The sequence below is a fragment of the Camelina sativa genome, chromosome 3 (genome assembly GCF_000633955.1).
Source record: "Camelina sativa cultivar DH55 chromosome 3, Cs, whole genome shotgun sequence".
In the NCBI taxonomy this organism is placed as follows: domain Eukaryota; kingdom Viridiplantae; phylum Streptophyta; class Magnoliopsida; order Brassicales; family Brassicaceae; genus Camelina; species Camelina sativa.
Window position 1 is genome coordinate 16,233,628 of NC_025687.1, and position 20,217 is coordinate 16,253,844.

The 20,217-nt window shown below is 31.8% G+C and overlaps 4 protein-coding genes across 6 annotated transcripts in view; 2 read left to right on the top strand and 2 right to left on the bottom strand.

The window, feature by feature from the left end:
• LOC104777285 (MND1-interacting protein 1-like) overlaps positions 1-2,822 on the bottom strand; it is a 4,052-nt gene extending 1,230 nt beyond the window's left edge. The window contains exons 1-2 of one of the 2 annotated variants that reach the window (XM_010501499.2): positions 959-2,822; positions 103-403 (exon numbers count right to left, since the gene is read on the bottom strand). In XM_010501499.2, the coding sequence (XP_010499801.1) occupies positions 103-403; positions 959-2,572 (1,915 nt within the window). In that variant the 5' untranslated portion in view covers positions 2,573-2,822. The remainder of the gene's footprint in view (positions 1-102; positions 404-958) is intronic. The other variant, XM_010501498.2, reaches the window with a different exon arrangement.
• On the top strand, positions 12,034-14,223 carry LOC104777286 (protein LOL1-like). 2 transcript variants are annotated; one of them, XM_010501501.1, is made up of 6 exons: positions 12,034-12,250; positions 12,443-12,697; positions 12,890-13,012; positions 13,100-13,213; positions 13,641-13,750; positions 13,868-14,223. In XM_010501501.1, exons 2-6 carry the CDS (start codon positions 12,619-12,621, stop codon positions 13,904-13,906), a joined length of 465 nt encoding a protein of 154 aa, XP_010499803.1. In that variant the 5' UTR covers positions 12,034-12,250; positions 12,443-12,618; the 3' UTR covers positions 13,907-14,223. The 2 variants fall into 2 exon arrangements, with proteins under 2 accessions (XP_010499803.1, XP_010499802.1); XM_010501500.1 differs by having other exon boundaries at positions 12,034-12,697.
• On the bottom strand, positions 16,326-18,641 carry LOC104777287 (ferredoxin-2-like). The gene is made up of 6 exons (XM_010501502.2): positions 18,327-18,641; positions 17,805-17,868; positions 17,446-17,534; positions 16,959-17,027; positions 16,803-16,847; positions 16,326-16,534 (listed from the first exon to the last, which is right to left on the bottom strand). The coding sequence occupies exons 1-6, from the start codon at positions 18,558-18,560 to the stop codon at positions 16,490-16,492; spliced, it is 546 nt and encodes a 181-aa protein (XP_010499804.1). The 5' UTR covers positions 18,561-18,641; the 3' UTR covers positions 16,326-16,489.
• Positions 18,917-19,708, top strand: LOC104777288. The gene is made up of 2 exons (XM_010501503.2): positions 18,917-19,044; positions 19,145-19,708. The coding sequence occupies exons 1-2, from the start codon at positions 18,958-18,960 to the stop codon at positions 19,436-19,438; spliced, it is 381 nt and encodes a 126-aa protein (XP_010499805.1). The 5' UTR covers positions 18,917-18,957; the 3' UTR covers positions 19,439-19,708.

A 20,217-nucleotide genomic window follows, 5' to 3' on the forward strand; every position in this document is an offset into this window, starting at 1 on the left:
CACACACAACTTGATGCGCACAAGGAAGGAACACCACAGAGACTTCATCTTTCATACAGATGATGCATTCTCGATCATAGTTTGCTTCATTCTCATTAGTACCTTCAAGTTTATCGAGTTCTTCAAGCAGCTTAGCAATGTTTTCTCCTTGGGATTTTTCGGCTTTCCAAACGTTATTGGATAAGTGGCTTGAGTCGGTATCTGAAGAGGCTCTGAGTCTAGAGAGTTCTTGCTCTAGTCTTTGGTGATCATCTTTGTGTCTTTGGAAGTCTAGTTCGATTTTTAACCGTAGAGTCTCGAGCTTTCTCTTGTTGTGACCCTCAGCTGCTTCTTTCGAGCGTTGTTCTTCCTCCATTTGAGCCACAGTTTCCTCCTTTGCTTTCTGCTCTTGCCTCCATTTAGCCTGTGAATAACATATGAACGAAAATATATCAACAAGTCGACAGATTAATCTTTCATGTATCAGCTACAGTCCAAGTAAGCAAGCAAGCAAAAATCTAAAGCAAGTTTTCGAACAAAATGTGCAGCAACATAGGTAATGTCCCCGCAATTAGGTAAAACCCACCCAGGAACAGAAAGAATATATGGACCACCATTTAGAGAAAAAAAGCTATCCCGTGAAACATTAGCAGTATTATAACAAATCATCTGGCTTGAGTTCTACAACTCAAAACTGATTTTGTAAGATTATACCCATATCAAATCCAGGTTCCATACACCCACCCTAAAGAAAAAGTAGACTATACCTCTTGAAAGGTCTTGAACTTGTATGGCGTACTACAATCTAAGACAGGACCAGCTTGGCAACTAGATGTATGCCTAAAATGAGACATGTCTAAACATTTTTGGCTTCCTTAGTAAAGTGTACTTTACACAATTCTAGAATCAAAATTTGTAAGAATCTAGACTCTAGAGAACTTTCAGGGAATAGAGAAAGATAATACATGAACTAGCGTACCTCAATTTCCTTTTCATCCTGTGTAGTCTGAGCTAAAGTCCTATAAAGAGCATTGATTTTGTCTTTCTCAGCGGTAATCTCATCCTGCAACTTGAGTTTCTGCTTCTCCCATGCCACAAGCTTCTTCAAGCATTTTTTCTCCTTCTTTGTTTCTTCCATGCACGCTTTAAGCGATTCTGAAGCACTTAATTTGGAACCCTCCCTCTCTGCTCGGAGTTCTGCATTTTGATTCTCAAGCTTTCTTACTATCTTATTTGCCGTGTCCATTTGATCAGTAACTTCTTTCAGTTCAAAATCCTTGTCGGATAATCTTTTCATGATTGATTCTTCAACAGCTTTTTTCCCCTTTTTCAGCAGTTGGATTGCTTCTCTTTCACTCTTCAGTGACTTAAGGTCGGCCAGTTCTTCGCTAACCTTTTGGGCAGCTTGCATTGCCTTCTTGTGAGCCCATTCCTTCCTCTCCTTTAATTTCTTCTCGAGATCCTTGACTTGATGAAGCAGATTGACTATCACACAATCCTTACCATCCTCACCCACCGATTCAAGATTATCATCATCAAGGTTCAGATCACGAAATTTCTCCAACACCGAACCAACACTTTCTTCACTCCCTGACTTGCGTGGCTGCTGCTGCTCACAAGTTTCCACACGTGCAGGAGATATGCTATCGCCACAAGTTTCAGACTGAATCTGCTTCTGCTTCATACTAGCACGAAACCCAGCAGCAAAAGCTGCAACATTCCGCTTCAACAAGGACTTCATGGAAGGCGAAAGATTAAACCTTTTCGGACAATGAATCTCTCTCTGCAGCTTTAACTCAGCAGCACCGCTTGTAGAAAACCCGTTACCAGAAAACTCAGGCCCTCCCCCGTTCCCAAAATCCCAACCTCCATGGAAACGACACAATGCTGGCGCCATGAAACCAGCGATATCTAAACTAGTACTACCAACACCAACATCTTTATTGCTATCATCATCCTTAGTACTAGTACAACAACAACTAGCCCTATTCCCTGGAGCTGGGATATCCATAGTACTCGCCCTACCAACGTGGAGCTCACTCATTAACAAACACCACATTGCATCACCTTTACTCAAATTAGGCTTAACTTGTTGCAGCAAGTAAATCATACCAGCAAGCGAATACTCCTCCAAATCTCTCAAATCAGTAAAATCAGTCTCTGATCGATCCTCAACTTCACCACCAGTGGTATTCAGATAAGACAATGAATTATTCACTATGTTCGTCAAAACATCCAACTCACCATAGCAGTGACCATTACTCAAAACCGCCTTAACCGCGACACCTTCCTCGTAACCCAAGTCAAGAAGCTTGGAAACAGCTTGGTTATAGAAAAACTCCAAATGTTTAAGCAATATCTCTTCCAAATGATCCTCAGTACAATAACCCCACTCGCTAGGGCTCGACGAATTAACAACAGAGCCAGAATCAGTAAGACCTGGATGATAAACAAGGTTTTTGAGACTTGACTCGACGATTGATTTCGACAGAGCAATCCTCTCGATCAAACATACAGGCGGGTCGGATCTAAAGGCAACGGGTCGGATCCTACGGCTCGGTTTCACATGCTTCTCCCTCACAGTACAACCCATTTCTGAATATATTTATATATACCAAAACAGAAAAGGATGGAAATAAAAATTGAAACTTTACCCCAAACAAAAATTAAAAAAAATGATAAGAAGAAATGGGCATCGAAGAAAAATGATTCGAGCAAAGAGATGGGACGAATTACTCACTGATCGGTGATGGCTGAATTTTTTGTTCTCGGCTGAGAATATGAGTTTCGGCGAAAAAGTTATGAGAGAGAGAGAGAGATAAACTTTGGTTTCGGTTTCTTCCATTTCCGGCGGCGCCAGAGAATATATTTATGGGCTTTGGGCCCATTTACATGATACGAACTTTATTTTGGTCTTTTTGATAGATAGTCGCATGGGTGGAGAGAGATCCGGTCAATTTGTTTGGTTTCGGTTAGGTATTATCGGTTCTTAAGAATGGAAACAAGTAAATGTTTTTGCAAATTTGGCCTGTTTGGTTTAGTTTTATTTTGGTTTTGATTTGGTTCGTCTTTTTGTTAGAAAAAACTTATGTACAAAGTACTAGATTTTTAACCTGCAGGACAATTTTTTTAATATAATAGAATTTTAACTTCTATTAGTGTGTTATATTTAGTTAAGTTGTATTTGGATTGTTTATTATTGGTATAAATGATAATTAAGAATTTTTTTTGTTAATGATTTAATTGTTTTACAGAATTTAGTTAAATTATCTTGATTTGATATGTCTAATATTCTAATATTTGTAGTGTTGATCAAATAATTAAATGAGAATTTAACCCGTATTTTAACATCGAATTAATAATATTTTAAATTTATACTAATGTTAATTTAGACCGTCAAGTCTAATAACTCGTCCCGCCATATAACCTATTTAGTATTTTAAACTACAGTAGAACCTCTATAAATTAATAAGGTCGGGACCGTGAAATTTTATTAATTTATAGAGGTTTTAATTTATCGATAAATTAATAAAATGTTAATTTATGAAGAGGATTTTTTATCAGAAATTCAGAGTTTAGAAGAATTTGCTGCTACTATTTTTCAAGGTGATGATGAAGTTGAAGAAGATATAACGATACCTTTAGAACCAGTTACACATAAGGAAGCAATTATCGCGTCAAGAACTCTCTACAATTTTTGGATGCGATTTGAGAAGACAACACCAGAAGTTTTTGATGCAGTCAGAAAGATTAGAGATGCTCTCCAACAAAAATGCAAATTCAAGAACAAACAAACAATAATATATTCATATTTCACTAAATATTCTTATATATATATACTAGTTTATTTGATTATTAATTTATGATATTGATGGGACCATATTTTTACATGGGATTTTTAAAAAAGTTATTAATTTATTATTTTATCGAATAATGTCCAAAATTACACTAGTCCCAACTTGGGACCCGAGAAATTTATTAATTTATAGAAGTTATTAATTTACCGAGTATTAATTTATAGAGGTTCTACTGTATTTATAAGGTATAAGAAATGTTTGTAAGATTTAAATCGATAAAGAAAAATAGCAATGAAGTGGAGATATTATAAGATATCAATTTAGGAATATTATGTTAAATGTAAAGATTGTATAAGCATAAACAAAAATTGATTTAGGAAAATTGAAATTAAGTTTGAAGAGATATTTTAGGAATCAAATTAGTGTAACAATTTTATAGACATATTAATTGAGGAAAAATAATTACCTTCAACCCGAAGGGTGAACCTTTGTATTCACCCCTCTCCTCTCAACCAATCAGAATGTTTTATCTAATATTTCATTTAAAAAATAAATCAAAATTAAATTAAAAATAAAAAAAAAATTAAGGAAATAAATTATGTATACATTTATATAAGGAATGTTAAATATTAGCTTGGTTTAGATTTTACAATTAAACGAGATTATATATCGGTTTAGATTAATTTATGAGAATTAGAGTTTAGATTTTACAATTAAAACGAAATTATATGTCGGTTTGGGTTTACAAATGAGGTAGTTAGAGTTTAGATTTTACAATTACAACAAAATTATATGTCGGTTTGAGTTTACAAATAAGGTTGTTAGGGTTTGGATTTTCCAATTAGTTAGAAATTATATGTCGGTTTGGGTTTACTAATAAGGTGGTTTACGGTTTAGATTTTACAATTATAACAAAATTATATATCGGTTTGGGTTTACAAATGAGGTGGTTAGGGGTTAGATTTAACAATTAGAACGAAATCATATACTTGTTTAGTTTATAAAAAAGCGGTGTAGGTTTTTTTATTTTACAATGATTTTATACAAATTTTGTTTCCTTATTTTATAATGGGGTGAATAAAGAGGTTCACCTCTAGGAGTGAACCCAAGTATTGTCCTTAATTAATTACTCGATTTTAAATTTCCATATTTTAGTTATTATTTTGTGTAATTTTGTAGGAATTAACTTTGTAAATAAGTATAACTTAAAGAGTAGAACACAAAATGTACTTCAAAAATATTAATATAGACTAGATTTGAAGTTTTAACCCTATGTACACCGTGTGAATATAATTTTTATTATTATTTATGTTTTATATTGTGTGTGTTTGTTAAATATTGGATGATTTACAAATAGAGGAATAACTAAATTTTTCGACCGTTTGTGCGGCTAAATGTTTATATTAATTTTTAACTGCAATATACTTCATGACCATTTGTTTGTTATATTTAGCTTGTTTTGTTTAGTATTTTTTATTTTGATTTCTAATTATTATAACAAAAAAATAAGGGATCTATATACATAATAAGTCATTTATACGCTATGATTAAGTCATATTTTTTTCTAGTGATTTAATTATTTTACACAATCTTAGTTAAATCAACTTAATTTTATCTGTCAAATATTCTAAGATTAATAGTTTTAGCAAATAATAAAATGAGGATTTAACCCGCATTAACACAAATTTAATAATATTTTATTAATTCCAACATGTCTTCTTTATAACTCATCTATTATATAATTATATTATTTAGTATTTTAAAATTTTATGAATTTTACATATTCATAATATTTTAAAATTTTATTAAGTTTATATATATTAATTATAATATTTAAATAAATGTGAATCGAAATTCTTCTTATGTTAAGAATCAAAGCTCAGAGGTTTTGAAAAACAAAATAGGAATCAAATTTTTGTTTTCTTTGTTTGCAAAGGATATAGTGATAGAATATATATATGTTCAATAAAAATAGAATGTGTGGTTAAATATATCATAGTTTTTGTTTCTATATTAATTTTGTTATAATTTTTTAGTTGGAATGGAATGTAAAATATTTAGGAAACAAAATCTGAAATAATACTATTTTTGGAAGTTTTTAAGGGATTAACTTTGTAATTAAGTTCTTAAATAATTACAAATAAAATGATAGAACCAAAATATACTTCAAAAATATATATATATACAAATATATATATATATATATATATATACTACAACTCTACAATCAACAGGTGGATGGATATTAAGAGACGACTACGGCAAAGCAATAACTTGGGGATCAGCCGCTTAGGCTTTGTTTTAACCCCCCCCCTAGAAGCTGAAACAAAAGCTCTTTTGATGGCTATTCAACAATGATACATAAGTGTGTGTTTTGAAGGAGATTTTCAAACTCTTATAAACATTATCAATGGATCGGCTTCTACTGTCGCCTTATCAAACAGGATATTCACTTTTGGTCTTCAAAGTTTAAGTCTGTGATGTACTCATTTACAAAACGAACTTATAACGAAGCTGCTCACTGTCTAGCAAAATATGGTTGTACTGCTACTATCTTTTATTCTGATTCTGTATCCTAGCCTTTGTGGCTAAAACCCAACTTTGTACTGATTACATAAGTTAATAAAATCTTATTTAGACGAAAAAAAAGATACAAATTTAATGACTTAGCTGATATATTTTAGGCATGTTATATTAACATATATTGTATTAATACCGTTACGAAAAAAAAAAAAATTGGGTTCAAACCAACTGTTTAAAAAGCAAATCTCCGTTTGGTTTGGATTCAAAGATTCATTTTGGTTAATAAGGTTCAGTTTTTAGTCTTTTATTATTACTAGATGAATACCCGTGCCCATAGTGCGGGCTTTATGGTTTACCGTTTTTTAAACAATTTAATTTACTACTAATTTGTTTCTTATGTAGAGTTTATCTTTGTTTTATTTAATTATGAAAATCTTGAAAAATATAATTTGACATTGATTGTTTTAATACTTTACATAGGTTTTCTCATTTTGTAATTAAATTATTAGATACATGCATGAACAACTTTGTCTAGAGAGACTTAAACATTCTACAATTCTTGTTTAAAACTTCAAAAGAAAAAAATTTAAATGAAAGCTTGATCTAAAGATGCATATTTTGTAACAAAGAGTTTTTTGGTTGAATAAATTTTACATTCATTCGAAAATAGAGCTTAAGTATTTAGATATATTTATACTTAAGCTTCTCAATTAAATACTATGAAACACTAACATTTTCTGTTTATCAAGAATTGTAGATTGACTAAACTCTTTAATAGATATAATTAAGATAGACATCTTCTTTTCATGCCAGCTCTTCAATTTTTTTAATATAACTCTAGAATTTGGTTTTTAATAAGAATTTTATTCAGTTTTTTTTTTGACAACTTCGAAATATTAAAATAGGAAAACCAACAGTCATGAATTTATTCAACTATCTTTCTCTTTTTCTCTGTATTTTTCTAAACCAACATTCTACAGTTTTATTCAAATATCTTCCATTTGATAGTGAACAAAACTCCAATCTTCTTTATATATAAAAATTTATTTCTTTAGAGACAAACTTTCATAAATTTCTTTACAATATTAACCAATATCTCTATCACTACTGTAACTTTTCAAACTATTGACAAATTTGTAACGCTTAAACCATATGCCAATACATTAATAGTTTACGCCAAGAGGAAGAAGTGGTGCTTTGATTCACTCCCGATGTCTTTTGTCTTTTGGTGATGCATCTATTTTTTTGGGACATGTTCTAATCCTCTCTAAATTTCTTATGTAAGTATTGAAACTGTTTGTGATATATATAAAAAAAAAAACATGAAAGATGTTTCATATTCCTTTAAGTTTAGGTTTGTTTGCTTTTAATGAGATAAGTGACACTCTCTCCACTGCTGATGTGTTACTCAAATGGAGAGAGTTGACCATCTTTCATAATATAGATTACATGTCTCGTGTCCCTTTGATGTTTATCTATAATCTAAAAACCCTAATTTATGGAATGGAATAGATGTTTTAAAAATTAGGTTTGACAAGAAATGGGATCGTATATATATGACACCTTCATGGTGTTGGTGTTGGGATTTCTTGATTATAATAACTTCCTACTAATTTTTACTAATTCAAGTTTTCGTCAAAATTTCGTAGATTAAAAATAAAATATATTTTCTACGAATTGCTTTTAGTAAATCATATTTTTTTTTAATTTGTTGATGTTTTTTTTTGTAAGTGAGGGGAGACACCGTCTCCAACTTTTATTCAAAACATAAAAATAACTACAATCGAACTCGACAATGGACAACAATCCAATTTACATCCTCTAAGAGAATATAATTCAGAGTTTCAGGACAAGACTCTAAACTAGGAAAGCCCAAAGGTAAGGAAAAAACACATTTTGCCAACCCATCGGCAAGATGGTTAGCCTCCCTATACAGAAAGACGGACTATCCAGTCCCTTCAAATGAAGCCGTAGTACAACCATATTAGAAAAGACAGCGGATGTGAATCACTGATCCCTGTCCGTAAAAAACCCACCACTAACTGTGAGTCTATCTCCACCTCCACACACGTCTCCTTCTTCTCCCAAGCGATGTACAAACCATAATACACTCTTCATAGCTCAGCAAGAAGCGCTGAACATATACCAATATTTAGAACATATACCAATACACTCCCCATAGCTCGGCAAGAGGCGCTGTAATTTGATGATGTTGTTCGTTTGGATGATTAACTGTGTGCGTATTTTTATAGATTTTTTTCGTTTTCGTTAAATTAGCATATGTTTATTTTGTAGTTAGGAGTTCGGAATTGGGGTACCATTATATGAACAAATATATAGTGGGTTTCTTCCTTTTGTGATTATTCTGTATGATTATGTTATATTTTATAGAATTTACCACATTCTCATCTTTATATAAAAAAAAACGAATGAAAACAAAAAAGGCTTTTGTATGCATCTTCTTAAGCTGAGCCATCACAGTTTGGAGTAAGACGTGGACAACTCCATAGCCGCACTTTGATGGCTATCCAAGCGTCTCTTAGAGACGTCAATGTCCAAAATGTTCTAATCTAACTCTTTCCTTTTGTCCTTTTATTCTTTCTCTCCTCCCATTCCTCCAAATACCATACACATATACATAGATGCATACATACATGCATTGGCTTGGTGGTCATGATGGAATGAGATATTGATAAATATTATACATACATGTATGCTTGCTTCTGGAAATGGCATCTTCTGTTGAAGTGTCTTTTACAATTTCTTTGGACAAGATGTTTGGATTTTCCACTGTGACCTCAAAATCTCTTGTTCCCACCCATAAAGTCGACCATTTTGTCACATATCTACACACCCATATATATTGCCTCCTTTTTGAATAAGAGCATTTGTTTTCATATATATAATGGTATTGAACGGAATAGTGTTTCCTTTTCTTATTCACAACATTCTTCAAACTTTCATATTTTCTTTCTTTTCTAAATCAGGGAAACTTTTGGATGTTAATGGTTGATCCAAAAGTTTGTCATTTCTTTTTATATAGCTTGGGTTTACAAAAAAATGTAAACCCATGCCATTGGTAGAGAAGTTTCTCCTACGAATCTAGCTAACCTATCAACTTGATCACCAAACCGATTGTGGACAATTCTTATTTTTAGGTTACGAACTAAAAACAGCTAAAAGGACCCGACGAAGATTCACAAACTTGATCCAACTGGTCATAATGATTATGCTTCCTTGTTTTTAATTTATTTTTATGGCAAGATAGTAAAGTACAGTATAGGTCTATAACTTTTGTAAAATCTCGACATGTTATTCCTTAATGATACTTACATGATCTACCCCCTAAAAAAAAGGTTATGAACTCTGCCTTTCTTTTGATTTTAGATTCTATTTTCTATTGCACCTTCGTTACTTAACCAATTAGAATAGAAATCATCATTATTACAATATTATATACATTCCATAACAAAACAAAGGAAGGTTTTACGATGGAGATCGTGAGTTCGTGACTCACACCATGTCACATGTGAAGTGTACTTGACATAACAAGATAATAAAAGAAGAATATAAAAAATGGGTTTTTAGAAAAAAAGAAGCATAAACAAATTGGCCCCATCGAATAAGTAAACAAACATTGGCAAACCAAAACTTGATATGATATCCAACCAAATAATCACACTTATTGTTACCCTTACCCACTGCATTTTCATATAAAAGTTCACTTTTATGATTTAGCCTATAGAATAATAATAAAAGATTGAATTGAATGAACTGCCAAACAATTAATTGTAGGTTTGGTAAAACAAAAGTGAGAGAAAACTAAGTTTCCACTGATTGGGTAACTGAATTTCCTGTGTGCATGGCCCATGGTAAGTTTTACTCCTCCGTTTCAAAATATATGATGTTTTAGTTAAAACACGGGAATAATTATTTTTACAAAGTTTAACCAATTATAAACAAGACTGCATAATATAAAATATAAAATTAATCAAAAATTTGCATATAAAGTTGTAATCATTCTATATTATGAAACAAAAATACTTCTCTAAACATCCTATATTATAAAACGGAGGGAGTATTTTATTTGTTGCCTAGCCTCGCCCGTAGTAATTTGGATTAATTGCATATATATTTTTTTCTGAGGTTTAACCTTACCATACCTATTTTTTTAATGCAAAAATGTTAAAAATGTATTGAATTTGACAGTGAGAATATATTGAATTTGATAGTGAAAAATATTGAATTTGATTGACGTTTACGTTAAATATGTTTCCAACGGACATGAATATTTTTCCAATTTTTGCAGAGAAGTGAAAGATTATAACTTGCACAATTAATTTTTTGTCAATGATTGATTGGATTTTATGTATACAGTAAAACCTCTATAAATTAATAATGTTAGGATCTTGAAATTTTATTAATTTATAAAAGTTTTAATTTCTCGGGAAATTAATAAAATATTAAATTATAAAGAGATTTCTCTAATCATAGTTTTGAATTTTTTTTTATTTTAAACTATATTTTTTTGTTCTAATTCATATTTCTTTAGAATTTTCTTTATTTATAGTTTTTTATGCTTTTATATTTTACATAATTTTTTTTATAGTTCTTTACAAATGTTGGAGATGAGTTTCATCAAGATTAAATATTCAAAAGTAAACATACAACACTATTAAAATTATATTTAACTACATTTCCTAGATATATACATATATATATATATTTTAGTTTATATAATTATTACTTTATGATAATGATGGGACTATATGTTTACATAGAATTTTCTAAAAGATTATTATTTTATTATTTTATCGAATTATGTCCCAATTAGGGATGAAAATAATTTATTAATTTATAGTGATTATTAATTTATCAAGTGTTATTTTATAGAGGTTTTACTGTTAAATTAATCTTTAATGAACAAATATTTATACTTTATAATATATTACAAACAGATACGTTTATGTCCCAATTTTTGCGGAAAGATGGAAGTCTAACTTTCTTGCTTAGCTTTTTGCCAGCCATCTATCGGAATTTACGTTATATATGTTGTCAACAGACATGTGTATTTTCTCAACTTTTGCGGAAAAAGTGAAAGGTTAACTTCTGCACTTAAATATTTGTCAACAATCGATCGGAACTTTGATATATTAATTTAATCATTAAAGAACATATTTATAATATGTTACTAACGGACATGCCTGTATCCCAATTTTTGCGGAAAGATGGAAATTTAACTTTTGTGTTTAGTTTTTTGCCAACCATCGATCAGAATTTACGTTAGGTCCGTTAGTATGGACATATATTTTCTCAACTTTTGCGGAAAAGTGAAAGGTTAACTTCTGCACTTAAATTTTTGTCGACGATCGGTCAAAATTTTGATATATTAAATTAATCATTAACAACCATATTTATATATATTATAATATGTTACTAACGGACATGTCTGTATCCCAATTTTTGCGGAACGATGGAAATTTAACTTTCAATTAGACTAAACTCCAACCGATTATTTGTTTTATATATTTCTGAGTTCCAAATTGGTTATTTATAAGGAAAAGTTAGAATTTTACAAGAAAAATTCTCATTTTCTCTAAAAAGTTGCCTCTTTACATAAATTGGTTATTTTTCTCTTTTTTTTTTTGTTTTTTAATAGAAAGTTTTATGTTTTCATTTATATACTCTCTATCTAAATTGATAAAGGCAAGTTGCAAGAGAGGGGGGGGGGGTGTGTTTGCCCCACTCCTCTTCTCACATAATAATAATACACAAAAGTTTCTGCAATTCACATTCCTTTTTCCCGTAACTCCCCAATACATCATTACACATATACATACAAAAACATACACAACCAAACGTTATGTAATTGCAAAAACATAATAAACGAGAATTCCACACTCTCTCTAGTCAAAGAGCTTCATGGCGATGGTGTGACCAACCCCAAAAAAGTAGTCCTTCACATGTTTCTTAAGTTTCAAGCATTGAATTGTTTTTTTCCTTTCCTTTTATAAATAGTGAAGACTTATCTTCATTTTTTTTCATAATAGCTAAGATTTATTTTCCTTTTTGAAAATAACTAAAGATATCTTTCTCCTAATTGTTAGATATAATTTTCTTACTTGATTGTGCTTTGTATTTAGATGATGAAAGTGAGGAATTGGGAGAAGAAGTGAAGAACATAATAAGATGAGATGTGTCTTCTTCTTCTGAGTCACTAAAAACATCAACAAAGAGAGAATCCATTATTATATAATATATATAGAGAGAAGAGATTTATCAAAAATATTTTTTGCAATCATCATTCTTGGAGTTAATAATGCCAGTCCCCCTTGCACCATATCCAACACCTCCAGCTCCGGCGATGGCGCCGTCGTACACTCCTCCGCCGGCAAATGGTAAAATATTTATATTATATGAAAAAGATCCTCTGTTTTCAGTTTCTTTAACAATTTTTTAATAGAGATTGATTTTTTTTTTGTTCAATTATTTTCCCAGGAACCCATTTATTTATTCCACATGTGTTTATAACTCCATTAATTTATATTTATTTTGGCCAAAAAAGGACATAAACAATTTGAGATTTGTAGGTAGTACAAGTGGGCAGAGCCAGTTAGTGTGTTCAGGTTGCAGAAACCTTCTGATGTACCCCGCCGGAGCATCCTCTGTCTGTTGTGCCGTCTGTAACGCCGTCACTGCCGTTCCTCCGCCGGGTAATTATTGGTCAGATCATAAAAAAAAGTTTGGTTAAAAGAGATATTCGAGTTTTCTTTTTGTAAAAACTGATTGGGGCAATGTAGGAACGGAGATGGCACAGTTGGTGTGTGCAGGTTGTCATACACTTCTTATGTACATTCGTGGAGCTACAAGTGTTCAGTGTTCTTGTTGTCACACTGTTAATCTTGCCCTCGAAGGTTATATAAATACATGCATATTGGTCTTTATATTTGGTGTTTAATCAGTTTTTATTTTATTTTTTGTTGATTGTGTATTTTTTTTTGGTTTGTGGTTTAGGGGAATACAAGAAACAAAAACCTTTTTAAAACTAGTTTTACGAGTTATTTTTATTAGATGTCGTCGTTTTATCAACAATATGTGTATTATACGGGTTTAAGTTAAGATTATAACCCAGACTAGGACAAAATATTTAAAAATATTCAACAATATTTGTTTATATTCAAAAAAATTTTAAAATTAAATATTTAGTTTTGGTTTTTGGTTTTTATGATAAAACAATAAAACTACTTTTGTATATATGTGGGTCTAGGTTAGTTTCGGTTTCGGTTTCTTATGAAAAATGTTGTAATTTTTAAACTCTAAATGTCTTGCATGTGTGTTCAGCGAATCAAGTGGCACACGTGAACTGTGGAAACTGCAGGATGTTACTGATGTATCAATATGGAGCAAGATCTGTGAAATGTGCCGTTTGTAACTTTGTTACATCCGTTGGGGTTAGTTCTCTCGTTATCCCAAAAAAACAAAACAAATTATCTTCTTTTTTTACATGATAATGCTTCTTTATATAATGTTTTTGTTTTTGGTTGCTATTGTTTTGATAATGCTTGTAGGCTTCAGCGAGCACGAGTGATGCGAAATTTAACAGGTAAAACTTGGACCAAACCTATCAATATAGAGGAAGAATCAAATCTTTTTATCTATCTCTCTTCGATCAAGAATCCGGCGGTGTGATGTTTTATGAGTTTGAAATCAGAAGTAAATTAAAATAATATGTAATCTGTCGAAATTTTCTGACTATATGGCCTCTTTGTCCGTTTGTATCTATCTATCTATCTATCTATCTATCTATCTATCTATCTATCTATCTATCTATCTTCAGTTTCTTTGTTTTGTTTTAGTTGGTTTTCTTTTCGCACCAGTTTGTAAGAGTGGTTCATAAATCAAAAAGCTAAACTTTTATGGTGAAGAAAATAGATTCTTAAATGCTAATTAATACCATACATTTTATTTTATTTTCTGTTCAAGCACAAACGATGTTTGGTTACAAATTACTACATAGATTTTGAAATAAACTTACCAAGAAAAATTACAAATTTAAAAGTGAACATTATTTAACATACGTGTTAATGCAAAAAGATAACATGAAATCAAGAAAATTTGTGGTGTATGTCAATTCAAAAAAACGAATGATTTGATTTTAATATATCTAACAAGAAGATGTTACGGTTCGTACTAAAAAAAAAAAAAAATGGAACGACAAAACAGTAGGACGGACGGAGATGTAATAAATAAAACAAAGTCCAAAAAGGCTTTTTTCCCCTCGATAATGACTAAATATAGTCAGAATCATTCCACACGCTAATCTGTCTATGGATAATTGGGGTGGACTTCACTCACTCACGGGTTTACTTACGATTTGATCTTTGGGTTAGTCTATGTGTCTTTCGAATGTCTTTTCGTTTCTCTTGATCACGGCAAGATTTATAAAATAGGGATATTATATGAGCATTTTTGCTCGGAGATTTGAAATAAGGATAAGATAAAATTTTCGTTTTCCTGTCTGTTGATGCTCTATGTAGAAGAAGAAGATCCGTCCATGTGACTTTTTTAGATATATATCTCTTGATTTCCTTTTATTTTTTTAATGCTATCTTTGACTAGTCAATTAATTCTGTATTAACCAAAAATAGATTGCTATAACAGTTCTTAAGGGATAAGTGTAAAAATAAAATTCAAGAATTTCGGCAGCCAAATCTATCAATGGGTACATATTTGACATTTCATGTCAGTGTGTCACGTCACTTACCAAAATAAATAAAAAAAATCTCTCACCATATCAAATACTGGAAGGTAAATGATATCCAAACTTTTGTTCCATACTAGTCAAAGCATATAAATATGGCACACCATAACAAGATTTGTAACATTATAACACAACCTAACAGATTATTTTACAAACATTTTTAATGTAAAGTAAAATAAATCATAACCCATATTAACAAAAGATATTATAGAAAAGACAGTAATTTCCAAATTTTCCACTCATATTAAAAAATAAGTTCTACTATACGTACTATTAAAAGGAAAATTTTATGTAAATTTGTTCTGTCATCTTTTAATTCATTTTCATTAGGAACAATTTCTATATATTTTTATATTAAAATTCGAAAACAATGTTATTATTTTAAAATAAATAACCTAACATGAAATTTTATTGTGAAACGGGACAAAAACATTTTTAGATACAAAAAAATCATATAGTATAATATGAAAATTGCACACACGAAACGCAAATAATAGAACAGAAGAAAATGACAATTAATTATGTTTAGCTTAGACAAAAAAAAGTTCATCACAGAAAAAAAAAAACGAAGTAAGTAGAGCAAATGAACTTTACAACATAGACAGAACAATCGCAAACACAAAGAAAAAAAAAACGGACCACAATTACTCAAAGATGAAAATGTATCGTACTCAAAAAAAAAAAAACAAAAGTACATCAAAACATAGAGTAGTCCATTGAAAATCTGACAGCATTTTAGCAACTGCCAAACTAAAATCAAACCCAAAATTATCGGGTTTTTTTGCACACACATGTTGAGACAGGAACATATCATCACAGACATGTCAGAAAAGGTTGGTGAGTGTTTTTCAATCGGTTTTCAACTCAGTGTCGTTATGTCAAAATAGACCAATTCTAAGAAAATATCAAAGAGGTATATTCTATGCAATGTTCTAGACCTTCTTAGTAAATAATAAAGGAGTTCGGTAGATAACAAAGGAACAAAAGAATCATATACCAAAAAGCATTTCATATATGCCCACATTGTTATCATCATCATCATCTCTCTTACGGTCACAAAAGCATTGCCTTTCCTTCTCACAATGGACCACAAAATGTGCAATTGTGTATCCCACATCCAATACTTGAATTATTGACCATTACTTAGGACCAAGGGTTACCACTTACCAGTTACCAGTTAACTAGAGTCTATGGATATGCAAACAAAAACTATGCTTGAATTTGGAGTTACTGGTGCAAAGGTTCATAAGTTTTTTCTTCTCCACTAAATGATGAATTGTTGGGACCTTTTATTGGAATATCAATAAGTTCATTTAAGAGACTACGAGTTACGAGGATGCACAACGAGATTCAGGACTAAGAAAGTAACACTCACTAGTCACTTCTAATAAAAAAAAGTTTTGCGACTTTACATGCTTCTTTTTTGTTTCTATTCGTCTCCCATGGCGAGTTCAAGGGCGTAATCGTCTCTTTCCTGCAGTGTAACATTGATAAATCTGTTAAAAGACCAATGCTAATGCAAACTAAAAGAACTTTAACTCATTTTGAAACCTCACAATAATAATGTTAAAGATTGATCTTTTTGACAACATCAAATCCATTACTAGTCCTAGTGATCCAGTTAACAGCTTTAAATCTATCTATCGATTTATCGAGATACACTACGCCATTTGGTGATTGACTGATTTAGAAGACTTGGAACGAGAAAAACCAAAGTTATTTTTCTTGTTCTGAGAACTTACAATTGGTCCACGAGCGAAGTATCTTCCAAACTGTAGCCAGTAGACCTGTGTGTGCCATACGATTTAGAACTGTATAACTATAATGAAATGAGAGAATACAAGACCTGTTGTAGCAGTTCTAAGATTCTCAGAAGAGTAATTCTTATAATAAGCTACCTCGTCCTCGTCTTGTGTTTCTACTTCAAGGTCAGATGTAGGGAAACCCACACAAAGAAGCGCATACCCCTGCATGTATAAGCCACACGACTTAAATGCAAGATAACCTTGAAATGAAGGTCTAAGAACCAAAATTACTCTAAAGGATTAGGACACCTATTATCACCTTAAACCTGTACTTCAATATAATTATTTTTTAGTAAGAAGAAGAGCTTGTTCCACCTATAATACATTACACATTTGCCTAAACGCTAACAGTAAGATAAGTCTTCGAAACTGTATAATAATGTAAAGCAAAGATGTTCACTTAGTGGAATGCAACCTTACAATTCAGTAATTGTTTAAAGCATAAGAATTGCATTGTTTTCATTGACTCAATAACAGTTGGTCCTAGTTTTCACAGACACATACTCTCACCAACACAAAGTGTCTACGTAATTCCAGCCTACTCGTGTCTCTAGCTAGCTTTAAGGAAAAGGGATATTACCTGGGACTTCAGTTCAGCTGATATTCCCAATGCTTGTGGCTGCCTTAGCTCTCCAGATTTAACACGTACGGCACAACTAGTACAGCAACCTGGCCACGTAAGATTGCAAAATCTCAAATCGTGGACGAACCGTATAACTAAGTTGAGCGCTTAGCCAAAGCATACTTCACCAAGTATAAATCTCACAGGAACAAATATCATGCATATAGCTCTAACATAACTCCATTAGTGATTGACTTATCCTAATCATCTACATTACCTTTAAACTTTTTCAAACCATGGGAAAAATGTCGACTACAAGGAAACATATACACACTGTAGAAGATTAATGAAACAGGTCAATGACAATAGCACAGTACCATGTCTGCAGGCAAAGGGAAGAGTAATGTTCTGAGATTCAGCTGAGTGCAATATGTACTGGTCCTGCATTTCAAAATAGATTTCCATGTATCAACAAAGGTGTATTATCTCAAATAACCATATGTCCAGAGCTGATTTATATCGATTTAGTTCTACTTTCCTCCGCTCTTACGCAGCATTTTTGAACAATGGAAAATCGAAGAAAGTGAGCAACTGAACCTAAGTAGAATCTAATTTAGATTAGCCAGAAAGAAACTGCTCAAAACATATCAAGGAAGTTTGAATCCACACACTACTTGGGGATCTCTACACTCCAGAACATACATTGCGTTTGGCGTTAATGTATAGGAATTTGTGACTACAATAAGGCGCAAATCTAAAGCATTCATTCATCTCCAAGTATAACTACTAATCCAAGCTACGAACATTCTCAAAATTACATCTTCCTATTTTAGGGATTCGATTGTGTAGCGAACCAATCAGCGAGATTAAAGCAACAAAAAGACAAGCAATACTCTCACCTCTGGAACCTCAAACTCGTGAACCACTCCTCGTTGTCGATCGTGAACAGTGACCTTATGAGAAGGAACAGACAACGATCCTCTATCTGATGGAGTGGAAACTTCTACAGGAATCCGGAACTCACACGTCGTAGCCGTAGCTCCTCGCCGGAGTTTCGGAGAACATCGCCGATTGATCGGAATTGTCTTCCGTTGAAGCGAAGTACAAAATGTACAGGGCAAAACCAGAGCCATTGGTTTTGGGGAGATTTTGGATTTCGCGGCTTTACTAGTCCAAAGGGTTGAAGAAGAAAGAAGAAAGAAGAAGAAGAAGATAAGGGAGTACCAACCTTCGCTTCCAAAATCATAAACCGGTTTACTAAAATTCAATAATCATCGAAGCCTAAACCAATCCGGTTTACGGTGCATGTGATCAAGCGTTTATACGTGCGTGGCACCTTAAATAGACGCCCGAGAATCGAACCAGGACACGTGGCCAGAGTTATAACACGTGGCCATTTGAACCGAGTAAGCAATTGATACGTTTTTTTTTCTTTTTTTTTCTTTATTTAAAACAAACAAGAATCATTCGATCAATTGTAATTAAAAAAAAAAAAAAAAAAAAAAAAAAAAAAAAAAAAAAAAAAAAAGAATGAAATCGGTGAAACAGAAGATAAGCGATATGGCTAGTACTGCCAAGGAGAAGATGGTGATATGTCAAGCAAAAGCCGATGAGAAGGTTCTAATCGAGTATTAACAATGTGTTTTGTGTGGTTATATCGGACTATTTACGTACTAATGTTTGATTAATATATGTATTAATAATGATGATGATATAGGCGGAGCAGGCGATGGCAAGGACGAAAGAGGAAAAAGAGATAGCGCATCAGAGGAGAAAGGTGAAAGAAGCAGAGGCTAATATGGATATGCATATGGCTAAAGCGGCTCATGCTGAAGACAAGCTTATAGCTAAGCAATCTCACTACCACGTTACTCATGGTACGCATGTGGCTCAGCCTGCGCCTGTATCGGCTCCTGTCCCTGTCATGGGACATGGTTACGGGCATAATCCTGCCGGACTTACCTCGGTTCCTCCACCGGCGTATCCTCCTAGTGGACAGCATCAGGCTTAGCATCCCACGGGACATCGTCATCATTACAGAAATGATTTTTGCTCTAATTTTTTTTTTTTTTTTTGGTATTTTAGTAGTGTTTTATCTTCGATAAATCTTTGGACTATATAAGTTATGTGATGCCTTTTGACAACAAAAAAATAAAGGGAAGAAAGAAAAAAATTAGGGGTTGTATTAGAAAAAAATTAGGGGTTGTATGATATTTATTGTGAGTCACTCTTCAAATTTTGTTGTTCTCAATAGTCAATAGTACTCCTAAAATTTACAGCATATAGCATTTTCAAATAAGAAGTCTCACTTACAAAAACAAACATTGGTTTATAAAGAAAGGTTGATGTTTAGAGTTGAGACTGGAGAGACATGTTGGGCTAAACAAAAAACTGATTTTTAAATTATCATGAAAATGTATTTAAGTTTTATATGGGAGAAAATTAAATTTAAATTAAGTTTAAATTTGTAGTGATTGTTTTAAGAAATCATGCAATCTTCACAAAAGTAGAGATTTGGGAGGGAAAACATATCCAATTATGAATTTACCAAGTAAGATTAGATATAATCGATGACAATGATCTGGTACCTAAACTTGAATTTCTATTAGACAATTCAATTATCATCCTCTATGCATATGTTTGTGGCTAATTGTTTTGAATGTTCTGGAAAACATTCTTCCATTTCTCATGTCTACCTCAAATCTTTCGGCTACCGATTCTCTCGCAATTTCTACTTTACCAAAAAGAAAAAATTGTTCTTAATCCTCTAATATAATTTCTCTTTATGAA